Source organism: Callospermophilus lateralis, chromosome 6 (assembly GCF_048772815.1).
Source record: "Callospermophilus lateralis isolate mCalLat2 chromosome 6, mCalLat2.hap1, whole genome shotgun sequence".
NCBI classification, from domain to species: Eukaryota; Metazoa; Chordata; class Mammalia; order Rodentia; family Sciuridae; genus Callospermophilus; species Callospermophilus lateralis.
The window spans coordinates 95,045,698-95,059,163 of NC_135310.1; the positions used below are offsets into that span (position 1 = coordinate 95,045,698).

At 32.3% G+C, this 13,466-nt stretch overlaps 1 protein-coding gene across 1 annotated transcript in view; it reads left to right on the forward strand.

Annotated features, from left to right (window-relative positions):
* Positions 1–13,466, forward strand: part of Eys (EGF-like photoreceptor maintenance factor) — a 1,514,165-nt gene that overhangs the window by 489,560 nt on the left and 1,011,139 nt on the right. The window contains 1 exon segment of the mRNA XM_077109730.1: positions 12,850–13,109. Coding sequence (XP_076965845.1) covers positions 12,850–13,109 — 260 coding nt within the window.

A 13,466-nucleotide genomic window follows, 5' to 3' on the forward strand; every position in this document is an offset into this window, starting at 1 on the left:
TAGTGCTTCAGTTTCATTAAGCAACATTTTTGCATCTTGTTTTAATATTCTAACATTCTGCCACCTACTCAAATGGTACTTGAAACAAAGGATTATTATGTAGAACATATATATATATATACATATATATAAAAATATGTACGCATACACTCATATACTATAGGCCAAAGATCTGAACAGACACTTCTTAGAAGATTATATACAATTAATGGACAAATGTATGAAAAAAATGTTCATCATCACTAGCAATTAGAGAAATGCAAATCAAAACCACTCTAAGATTTCATCTCACTCCAATCAGAATGGCAGCTATTATGCATACAAACAACAATAAGTGTAGGCAAGGATGTGGTGAACAAGGTACCCTCAAACACTACTGGCGGGACTGCAAATTGGCTCAGCCAATATGGAAAGCAGTATGGAGATTTCTTGGAAAATTAGGAATGGAACCACAAAAGATCCCAGCTATCCCTCTCCTCGGACTATACCCAAAGAACTTAAAAACAGGATACTTTAATGTTTATAGCACATCAATGTTGATAGCAGCACAATTCAAAATAGCTAAACTGTGGAACCAACCTAGATGCCCTTCAGTGGATGAATTGATAAAAAAAAATGTGGCATATAAACACAATGGAATATTCCTGAGCATTAAAAGAGAATAAAATCATGACATTTGCAGGTAAATGGATGGAGTTAAAGAACATAATGTTAAATGAAGTTAGCCAATCTCAAAAAACTTAAATGCCAAATATTTTCTTTGATATAAGGAGGCTGATTTATAGTGGGATAGGGACAGGGAGCATGAGAAACTCTAGATAGGGCAGAGGGGTTGGAAGGGAAGAGAGGGGACATGGGGTTATTAATGATGGTGGAATGTGATGATCATTATTATCCAAAGTACATGTATGAAGACACAAATTGGTGTGAACATACTTTATTAACAACCACAGATATGAAAAAATTGCTCTATATTTGTAATAAGAATTGTAATGCATTTTGCTATCATATATAAATAAAAGATGATTGCATATTATTTTCAAGTATATCTTGAATACAATATTGTATTTGAATACAACTTTACTGCTTAAAGTTTAAGCAGTGAAATTGATGCAATTACAATTTCATCTAAATATATAAGACATTATATTTAAAAGCAACTTATATTGACTAGCCCAAAGAATCCCTTTCTTTAGGAAAAACCAAGAGGGATAAATAATACTTACTAGATTAGGAAACCTGACACATCATCATATATCTGTGTTTATATTTAGAGTCACTCACGTACCATTAAAGAAAAAAAAAGAATTGAGATGGAAGATATTATGGATGATGAATTAAATGTTTTGTTTTTTTGTCTTGATTTGTTAAGTCAATTTACTTTTAACTGATACCTGTATAGCTTCTATGAGATAATTTTTGATTGCATATATATGTGATTGTACAAAAAATGCTTTTCTGTTCCTCTCTTCTTTCACTTAACATAATGATCTCCATTCTACACATGTTGCCACAAGTGGTGGGATTTAATTCTATTTTTATGGCCAAACAGTATTGAATTATGTATATGTACCACATGTTCTTTACTCATTCATCACTTGATGGACATTTAGGTGTTTCCACTTTTTGGATATTTTGAATACATTACAATGAACATGGGAGTGCAACTGCCTCTCTAACTCACTACTTCATCTCCTTTGATTGTATGTCTACTAGTGGGATTGCTGAGTCATATGGCCATTCTATTTCTAATTTTAAGAAACTTTCCTGCTGTTTTCCATAATGATTGCACTAATTTACATTCACCCATCATCACTAGCACTTGAACTTTTAGCCATCTGGAAATAAGCATTCTTCCTTCGATGAGGAAGTATATCATTGAGGTTTTGGTTTACATTTTCTTAATGATTAATACAGCTGAGCATTTTTCATGTACCTGGTAGCCATTTGTTTGTCCCCTTTTAACAAGTTTTTATGTCTAAAACCCATTTTTAATAAGACTATTTTCTTGTGTTGAATTTTGTAACTGTTGAGAAAAAGAGATCAAGTTTCATTCTTCTGCATGTGGATATTGAATCTTATCAATATTATTTATCAAAAAGACTGTCCTTTCTTCAGGGCATGCTCTTAGTACCATTGTCAATATCAGTGGACTGTGAATGTTTGGGTTCACTTCCAGGCACTCGATCTTCTCAATTGGTCTCTGTTTCTGTGTTTATGCCAGTTCCATCTTGTTTCGATTACTATGCCTTTATAGTATATTTTGAAGTCAGATAGTATAACACCTCCTGGTTTGTTCTTTTTGCACAAGATGCCTTTGGCTATTAAGTGTTTTTGTGGTTCCATACAAATTTTAAGATTTTTGTTCTAGTTTTGTGGAGAATGCTATTTGTATTTTGATAGAGATCACATAGAATCTATAAATTAGTTGGGTGCAGTAGACATTTAGCGGTACTGTTTCTTTTTCTAATCCATGAATAGTGGATGTCTCTCAATTGCTTTATGTCCCCTTTAATTTATTTCTTTATAATCCATTTATATCTTTCATTAAATTTATTCCTGGATATTTTGTAGACATTTTTAGCAGGATTGCTTTCTTAGTTTATATTTTACATTATTGGTGTGAACCAATGTTAATGATTATTATATTTTAACTTTTTATTAGGTCTATTTTTTTTTTTAACAAATGTTATTCTCCTTTATTTATTGCTGAGAATTAAACCTAGTGCATCACACATGCCAAGCAAGTGCACTACCACTGAGCCACAGCCTCAGCCCCTCTAGTAGTCTTTTTTATTTATTCTTTTTAGTTATACCTGACAGTAGAATCTATTTTGATATATTTATACAAGCATGGAATATATCTATAGTTTTTTGATGTAGGCTTTGAAATTTTCTATCTATAAGATCCTGTCATCTACAAACAATAGTAATTTGACCTCTATTTTTCCAATTTAGATGCCCTTTATTTCTTTCACTTGCCTGATTGCTCTGGCTAGGACTTCTAGCACTTGTTGAATAAAGGCAATGAAAGTGGGCATCTTTCTCTTGTTGTGAACCTTAGACAGAAAGCTTTTCGCATTTCCCCATTAAGTATTCATGTTAACTATGGCCTTATTGTATATGACCTTGTAATATTAAGGTACTATGTCAACTTTCTATTGCTATAACAAAATACCTTTAAAAAGTCAACTTAAAAGAGAAAAGACTTATTTAGTCTTGCAGTTTCAGGTTATAGTCCATCATAACTTTGCCTCCTTACTTTGGGCATGGGGTGAGGCCAAACATTTATGGATCAAGGCATGGAAGAGGAAAGCTGCTCACCTCACTGTGGCCAGGAAGCAAAGAAACAAGAGAGAACAAGAGAGAGAGAGAGAGAGAGAGAGAGAGAGAGAGAGAGAGAGAGGCAGAGACAAAGACAGGCAGAAACATAAACAGAGGGGAAGGAGGCAGAGAAAAGATATACACTTAAGGTCATCGCCCCCCCACATGACTTACTTTCTCCAAGTAGGCCCCACTTCTTCATGGTTCTACCACCGCTAATCCACAATAGTGCTACTAGTTGAGTACCAAGTCTTCACACATGGCCATTTGGAGAATATTCCAGATCCCAACTATAATGGAAACATTCCTTCTGTGCTTAAATTGTTCAGCATTTGATAATGAAAGGATATTGAATTTTACCAAATACTTTTTCTGCATATTTTGAGATGATCATTCAGTTTCTGTGGGGAAATTTTTGTTGGACAGATTGTTAATATGTGTATCACATTTACTGATTTATATATGTTTAGTATCCTTGCATTTCTTAGATGAGTCCCACCTGATTATGGAGAATAATTTTTGTAAATTATTGGATACAATTTGCTAGTATTTAGTTGAGACTTTTTCCATCTATATTCATTAAATGTAATCCATCTACATTCATCAAATGTATTGATATATATTTAGCTTTTGTTTACTTGTTTTTTCTGTTTGTATCCTTGATTGGTTTTGGTCTCAAGCTAATGTTGACCTTTAAGAATGGGTTTAGAAGAATTTGCTCCTCTTTAATTTTGGGAATAACTTAAGAAGAATTGATTTTATTTTTCCTTAAATGTAACTCATCAGTGATGCTGTCTGGTCCCAGAATTTCTTTGATGGGAGATTCTTTATTACTGACTCAGTCTTATAGACTATTATTATTGTGTTCAGGCTTTCCACATTTTCATTATTTATACTTGGAAAGGTGTATGTGTCTGGGAATTTATTGATTTCTTCTTGGTTATCAAAATTTTGGTGTACAGTTGTCTATAATTATCCCTAATGATACTTTTAATCTATGGTGTCAGTTGTATTTCTCCCTTCTCGGTTTTTATTTAGAATGTTCTTTTCCTTTGAAGCTTTTAGTTTAGCTAAGAGTTTATAAATTTTATTTGTTTCCACAGGACCAACTTTTTATCTTTTTTATGTTTCCTTTTGTTTAGTGCTTATTTTATTTATTTTGGCTTTTATTTTTTCCCTTCTATTAATTTTTGGTTGAATTTGTTTTATTTATTTATTTATTTGTTTGTTTGTTTGTTTGTTTTTTGTTCCTTGACAATGACAGGTTGTTTATTTTTGATCTCTGTTTTTAGTTGATGTAGTTGTTGCTTTACTATAAACTTCACTCTTAATACTGCTTTGGCTATTTCTCATATGTCTTGGTTTATTGCATCTCTATCTACATGTGTTTCAAAACACTTAAAAATTTTCCTTCATGACTTCTTCCTTGACTGGTTAATTGGTGAAGAGCATATTACTTAATTTCCATGTACTTTAAAAACTAAAAGTTTTTCTTGTACTGATTTTTCTTTTCTTTTTTGGTAGTGGGATTGAACCCAGTGGTGCTTAACCACTGAACTGCATCCCCATCCCTTTTCTTAATACATATTTATTTTCAGACAGTATCTCTGAGTTGCTTAGGGCCTCATTAACTTGCTGAGCATGCTGTTGAATTTTCGATCATCCTTCCTCGGCATCCTGAGTCACTGGGATTATAGTTTTATTGCATTATGGTCAGAGAAAATACTCATAATGACCTCAATTTTCAATAAATTTATTGAGACTTATTTTGAAGCTTATCATATGATCTATCCTGAAAATGTTTCATGTGCTGATGAAAAGAAAATTTATTCTGCAGCTATTAGATAGAGCATTCCATAGATGTCTTTAAGGTCTCTTTGTTCTAGGGTATAATGTAACTACTGTTTCTTTTATCAATTTTCTGTCTGGATGAACTTTCTGTTGCTGGAGATGATGTGGTAAAGTGCCCATCATTGATGTCTATATCTCCCTTTGGGGCTATAAATTTTTAGTTTGAATATTTGGGTGCTCAGGTTTAGGGTACACGGGTACTTAGAATTGTTATTTTCTCTTGCTGAAATGACCCCTTTATCATTGTATGATGATCTTCCCTGTTTCTTTTTACTGCTTTTAAAGTGTATTTCATGTGATATAACTATGACTCCTCCAGTGTTTATTTATTTATTTATTGTGCTGGAGATTGAACCCAGGGACTTGTGCATGCAAGGGAATCACTCTTCCAACTAAGCTATATCCTCAGCCCTCCAGTGTTTATTTTTATTTCACTTTCATGGAATACTTTATTCCATTACTTCTCTTTGAATCTATGTATAGCCTTACGTCTTTAGAGGCACAGTGGTTTCTTGTAAACAATTTTATTTTTATTGATTTATTTATTTTTATAAATAAATATGTCACTCTATGTCTTTTAATGGGACCAGTTAATTCACTTACATTTATGGTAATTATTGATAGTTCTACTATACACATTTTGTAATTTACTTTCTGGTTTTATTATACTTTTTTTCTCACTCTCTTTTAGTTTTCCTTTGTGGTTAAATAATTCACACTAGGAATGTGTTTTGATTTCTTGTATAATATATTTGTCTTGTCTATTACATTTTTTCGTTTTGAAGTTTTCATCAGGGTCACAAAAATACCTTTAGATTATAACGAGCTATTTTGAAATGATAACAATTTAACATAATTTAAAATGAGAAAAGAAAAAATACGAAAAAAGAAAGAGAAAAATGCACTAATAAATATGATAAGTCTAGAATCCCTGTCTGCAAGCTCCGGCCTGGAAACAGGGGGTTTTGCCTGCTATTGGGTCTCATTGAAGCAGGTTTAGCACTAAGATCCAAGACAAAGATGTGCCAGCTTCTGTGCCCTATTCCCCTTTGGGTTGAGTTGTGTTACCTTCTCTGCTACTTGAGGCTGGGGCTGGATTGTTGGAGGCATTCAGCTATCTGTTTAAAATATTTCCTGAGTTTCAATCAATGAATGTTTGAATATTGGCCTCAGGGAAAGGACTGAGAGTCACTGGGATTACAGTTTTATTGCATTGTGGTCAGAGAAAATACTCAATTATGACCTCAATTTTCAATTGCCTGGCACATGGTTTCACTGTAACAAACCTGGTATTGGAATTCTAGTATAAAAACTGGGTTGAATTCCTTCTCATTACACCCAAACTCCAGACTGCTTAGAGCTAGGGGTGTTGTGCTATTGAACCACTTTTTCCTTCATGTCTTGCCAATGTATCTTTTTATTTCTTTTTCTTTCCCCTTCTTTTTCTCTTTCTCTCTTTACTAACATAAGGCATTATGGCTTTCACCTAACTTCCCTAGCTCTTGTGAAGGTGATTTATTGTGTGAATAGCTGTTCAAACACTGTCTGTAGGGAGACAATCACTGGTAATCTTACTCAGCTGCCTCTTTCTCTGCCTCCAACTTATACATTTTTAATGTACACAGTGCTTGTATCCAATGTTGGACATAAAATTGTTCATGTTGCTCATCTTTGCAGCACTAGTCATATGCTTAGATCAACAGCTAACTCACAGAATGGTAGTTTCAACTATGTAGTCTTACAGTTAGCCTTTTATGCAAGAGTTTCATTTCAGCCTTATTCAAGAAATTGTTGAAAGAGTCATTTAGTGATTAATTGCTTAAGATTTTTGTAGTCCTAGGTAAAAAAAAAAAAAATCTATTCTACTCTGATCATCTGTCTCAGTGACAAAATGCTTTATTTTCATGGCTTTTACAATGGCAAAAAAGGTACCACTGCTCTCCCTGACCAGCATATGGTTGACTTTGTTGTACTCTCAGATTTACTTGTATGAAATTCCTCCTTTCTCAAAAATACAGCATGAGCTCCATCTGATTTTCTTCCTGTTTTAATATGTGTACAGTTGAGACTTGATCTGATGGATTTGTTGCCTCTGCTTGGCTGATACCTTAGCTTCTTGCTATAAAATGAGGAATACTCTGAATCTTGGAAAAATATGGAGTGGTTCTCAGAGATACTGACGCAGAGAGTAGCTTGAGATTATGTCAATATAAAATGGTGCATAGGTTACATACATATATAAATAATAGTACTTTCCCAAAATTTTAAAATATATTTTTTGGGGAAAAATGTATAAAATGAGATAGCCTGAGCAGAAAATATACGTTGACTACTAATATTCAAAATTCCAAAATTAAATTAAGATATATTACTCAATAACCTGTTTACCTCATACAAAGACATAAAAAATAAAAGTTTACTTTCTGACAGACCTCTGTTTATACTAAATTCATCTCATAGGATTTCTTCTCACCCAAAGATTCTTAAAATTCTATAAAATACTGAATAATGACCCAATAAAGAGTGGCCCCTTTATGCTTCATGAATAAACTTTATATTTTGTAAAGAAGGTAAAGTCAAAGCCAACTGTAAAGTCATTTGAGGTTGAGTAATTCTACATAGTGCTAGTTAGACTAGCCCTTCAAGTTTTATAGCATGTCTTGATTTCTTCTCCAAGTTCTATCTTTAACTTTCTTACTACATAGAGGACAGCATCTGAAATAATGCAATTAAGTGAATTTAAGTTATTCTGTTAAGTATTATGTATTATCATAATACATAATACATAATCATCAGTATTATGTCTTCCCTAACATTACCATTCCTCTATTACATGGTGACATCATTATCTTTCCAATATTAAAGGTAAAATCTGCTGAGTCCTTGTGACTTTTCACTCTGAATCATCTGCTTATGCTAAACATTTCCCAAATATTCTCCAGCCCAAATATATGCATCTCAAATGCTGGCTTTGTTTGGCTTTTCAGTCTCTTATCAGCAATGAAGCAACGGTTTCCTAAATAATTTCCATGCTACCAAGCCATCACTATTTTAATTCATCTTCTATTTTATAATAGTCTGATTTCCATGCTTAAAAACAGCAGCTACAAAACCATAAATATCATCAAGTGTAGAATTCACTCTTTCTGTTGTTGCTCTTGTTTCTGACTCTTGACATTGCCCTTACAGTTTAGACTGTTCCAACCTTTTATTCCACGTATGTTCATCTTTTTGGATGGTTTTGCATCTTAACCTTTTCATGGTGTACTTCAGAGTGGTCTTAAAACCATTTTCTTCTTTCCATGTTTGCTAATATAATAAGTATTTAAAAAATAAATGTTATTCTTCTAAATGAGCTAAATAGTTTCTCAAATGTCTTTCCAAGAAAACTGAAGGGGATAAACCTGTAATAGTTACCATTTAGTAATTCATTATTAATATTGCATTGTTAATAATGCACCTTAGATATAATCATCAGGTAGAACAGGTAGATAAAACCATGTGGTACGAAATGAATTACTTAGTAGCATAACCCATATTTTAATTCATTTTTCTGTGTCCTCAATGTTAGAATTTTGGAAGGATAAGAATTCTATTTTATTATTTACGGTCTTATTATTTCTTTTTTTTACTACATGGTTTGGTTTCAATTTGTTTTTATGTAAGTAATGACTGTGAGAAACACTAAGTAAACTAATTATTTTTAAATTCACAAATAAAAAGTGTGTATATTGATGTTATAAAACATTATTTTTTGATATATGGATACATTGGGAATAATTAAATTAAGATAATTAATCTATGCATTATCTCATATATTTATCATTTTTTGTGGTGAAAACACTTAATAGTTACCCTTCAGGACTTTTCAAGTATATGATACATTGTTATTAACTATAGTAAGTATGATTCAAAATGATGTTTTGACTTAGTTCTTCTAAATAAAAGTTTCTATCCTTTGACTAACATCATCCCAACCCGCCCCGCCCCAACCTCTGTTAAACAATATTCTCCTGACTGCTTTTATGAGTAGTGAAGTATTCTTGTTAGAAAATACTATTTAATGAAATACTCTTTTAAATTTCTATTTGTAAATTTATAGCCAAGGAAGCCTATATGTCTTTACCTATAAAACATATCCATACATCCTGAAAAATACTTAGTTACAAAATACAAATAATTATGGGAAGGCCAAAAGAATGATTAATGTTCAAAATAGGTCTCTATGAAGATTCTTGAAGCTAATGAATATTTTAATGAATGTTCTTCTTGGCAATTTTTCAACAATAATATCTGCTTTATAATCCAGTATCAGTTCTAGTCTTTAAACTACTAAGGTTTGAAAAGTTCTTACTACTTAAAAGGAGTTCAAAGTATTCTACACAAATTTTTTAACCATACACTAAATCTATTTTTGAGTGTTTACTACTAGAAATCATACACTTGAGAAGTTATGCCAAATGTGTTTTCTTGCTGTATTTTGTTTTTTAATCCATGAAGTCACTGTTTCTAGCTGTGAGTTTGAAAAATTCTACCAGATCAACCTGAATCTTCAAATCACTTCATGATGAAGCCTTAAAACCAGATTGGAACTCTCACATAAAATATGTTTTTCAATCCATCAAGGACTAGTTTCTCTGACCTGTAAAAAAGCAGATTCAAAATATGAACCCTTAGGTGTGATTGTTGCTTACTAATAGTGCTTTTGCTCCTTGAAACTTTATTTCCTGCAAAATATCCATTCATGTCCACAGGACTCAGCCTTGGCTTCATCAGTCCTATTGACAAACTGCCAGATGCTTTCCTGGGGTTGATCCTTGTAACAACACTACATGAAGTTTTGGCCACCTGTTATTTGAAAGGATAGAACAAATGCTTAGCACATGTACTTATATTCAATCATTATCGTCTATTCATAGAAAGTGATTTTAAATTAGCCAGGTTAAAATTATGTATACTTATAAGAAATATAATAAAGAATAATACCTAACTATTTTTGCAGCCTACCTTAGGACCAGTTCTCACAATCTGATAGTGATTACAAATTAAGAAAGTATTAATTCTACAGCTTTTATCCATTCCTGAAATTGTCCTACTATGCTTATTGATCCCTATAATCTGACTAACAGTTATATTTATAGTAATTATATTTAAAATAAATGAACTTATGCTATTTTGTTGAAGCTTTAATTTTATTTAGGTTGATAAGGCAACAAATAATTCTTTTTAATTCCATGACAGCACCTAATAACCAAAGTAGGTAGCTAGGCAATGTACACATCTCATCTACATACACAGTGTAGATACAGAGATAGAGATAAAAAGATACAGATATATACTTAAGTATATATACACACTTTTTATTTACAATCTCATTTAACCTTTACAACAATTGTATGAAATTATCAGTTGATTTAAATTTTTCATCATTAGTTCATCAAATGAAAGAATTTAGACATGTCTGTCAAACTCTGACATTCAAAGACCTTATACTAATTTACACTAAAACTATTTTCAACTTTTAATATGTACATGATAGTTTAGAGATGTAGGTTATCCTTTCACTTGTAGAGACTAGATGCTTAATAGTAGAAACAAGTCATGCAAATGGTTTTGATACAAGTCAGTATAACTGATGAATTTCATGAAAAGCTATGGCAAGAAACTTGAGGGTAATGTAAAATCATGCAAAAGCATAGTAAGTGAGTGACCATATAGTTTCTTCATTTTATTTTTTTAAAATATTCCATTTCAGTAATGGTGTATAGGAGATAACCCAAGATGTGAATAGTAGCACCATAGAAATTGTGAAAATAAAAAGTAGCCCTATAAATAATTACACTGAGACAACAGGTTAAACCAGGAATGTCCAGGAAAATTAGGATGCATATCCATCATAATAATTAGTCCACATTTTCTTTCAAAAGGAAAGTAAAAGTATCAAGGCATTTTACTCATTCTTAAAGGAAATAATATACCCATAGGCATATTCTCATAGTAAAAAGTATAAATTGTTTCAGTTGTAAAATTTGTCTTATATGAACATATTTTTCAAAAAAAGTTAAATTTACAAGGCAGAAATTACTGGGCACTGTGGCACATGCCTACAAACGGAGCTATTTGGGAGGCTAAGGGAAGAGGATTGTGTGAGCCCAGGAGTTGGAGACCAGCCTGGACAACAGAGTGAGATGTCATCTCACAAAAAAAAAAAAAAAAAGAAAAGAAAAGAAAAAAAATTATGCAGTGTTGTTTACTTTCCACATACTACCAATTTAAAATATTAGGTGTAAAATCTAATACACTTAGTGAACACTATACTTTTAGTTTATTTCAATGGCTGTTATATCTGCTTAAGAGTTCTATTTCAGATGCTAGTATAAATCATTCATGCAACTATCTCCTTTCACTGTTTTTTCACTTTCATCATTTATTGATGCAAAAGGATCATGATATTTCTGTTGCTTTGAAACAGTTAAATTTGGTTATTCCCCTCCCTCCCTCCCTCCTTCCCTCCCTCCCTCCCTTCTTTCCTTCCTTCCTTCCTTCCTTCCTTTCTTCTTTCTTTACTTTCTTCCTTCCATCCTCTTTCCTTTCTACCTTTCTTTCCTTCCCTCATCTTTTAAGCACACTATTGTGTGTTTCAGCTTTACGGTATTCCTTGTAACTTATACAACAATACAAATTTGTTAATAATGAATTTTTTTTTCTCTGAAAAAGATCTTTAGATGTCTCTTCTGCCTCGTTTCATGATTTATTACTTGCCTGAGTTGTACAGTTACTCAAGAAGGCAATTCTACATTTCTCACAAATTGATTCAAGTTCTATCTCTGAATGCAAGTACAGTTTGTGATTGACTTCCACTTAACTAGTTGGTGAACAATCTAAGTGTCTATTCTCCATCTGTGGGTTTCATTACAGCATATTCATTCACCTTATGTGAATAATATTTCATGTGAGAAACCTTTACCTGCTGCTGTTAGAATTCTCTTGCTCTTAGGAGCAGAACTAGGCTAGTTTGATGAAAGGTGATTGGCATTTGAAGACTATGGTACATATTGGGTGGTTGAGGGGTAGACTGAGTCAGTAAGATGCAGACAAAATCCAAATGCTTTTATTTTTAATTATTTACTTTCTATTCAGTTTTTCACATTATTCCAGTACCAGTTGGGAAAATATTTTTAAAAATATGTCAAATATTTCAGTGAGTAAGCCAATAAAAAATTGAACCAAACATAGATGTTTAAAGGAGAACTTTATTAAGAGTTCTGGTGATTACAAGAATCACATATTGCTAAGGACATTTAATTCATTTCAGCCTTATAAAAAGTGATCTCATCTGTAAAAAAATATATATATTTTACATTAACGAAATGGTGGGGAAAATGTGCTCAATTGGTAATTCAGCTCAATAATTATAATCTGATATATCTCAGATGCCTATGTTAGAAATTTAACTAAATGCATCTTAAATCTTATTTCAGTCAATATAGTCACTTTGATAGTAAAATATACTAAAATGTTCCAGGAAAATTAGGCAAACAATGTTTCTCAACTATGTATAATTTATTAATCCTGTTATAAGTTTAAAATACCACATATTTTGGTGCAACACAATAAATGCATGAGATAAACTTGAAAAAATACCATTCACATTTCCTAAAATTTTTATTTCAGCTGTGAATGTGCATCTGGATGGACTGGACAAAACTGTAGTGAAGAAATAAATGAATGTGATTCTGACCCATGCATGAATGGAGCTCTCTGTCATGAATCTACCATCCCTGGGCAATTTGTATGCCTGTGCCCACCCTTTTATACTGGACAGTTTTGCCATCAGCACTCTAACCCCTGTGATCTACTCAATGAGCCTTGCAGAAACAACGCAACATGCCTGACTTCAGCAGATGGAAGTCATCATTGCATTTGTAGAGAAGGTAAGACTTATTTATGTCTTAATGTTTATTTATGTCTTATGTTCCTGTGGAATAATGGCTGGTTAAGAATGGGTGAGAAGAAACCTATAAGATATTTACTTTTCAGTGTTAGAGGTTAATCTGGAGTGTTTGGACAAAAGAATAAATAATTATTGCCTTTAAGGAAGATTTCCTTGGGGAATAGGTTGAGCATATGACTCAAAATTAGAACTAAAATTCAAGCATTAAAAACATATTGTAAAATATATATCTAAAAATTTAACCTATATAACATTGGGAAAAGAGAGTAATGCTTTCTTTGTGGGGGGAACAAGGGATTGAACTCAGAGGCACTCCACTGCTGAGCCACATCTCCAG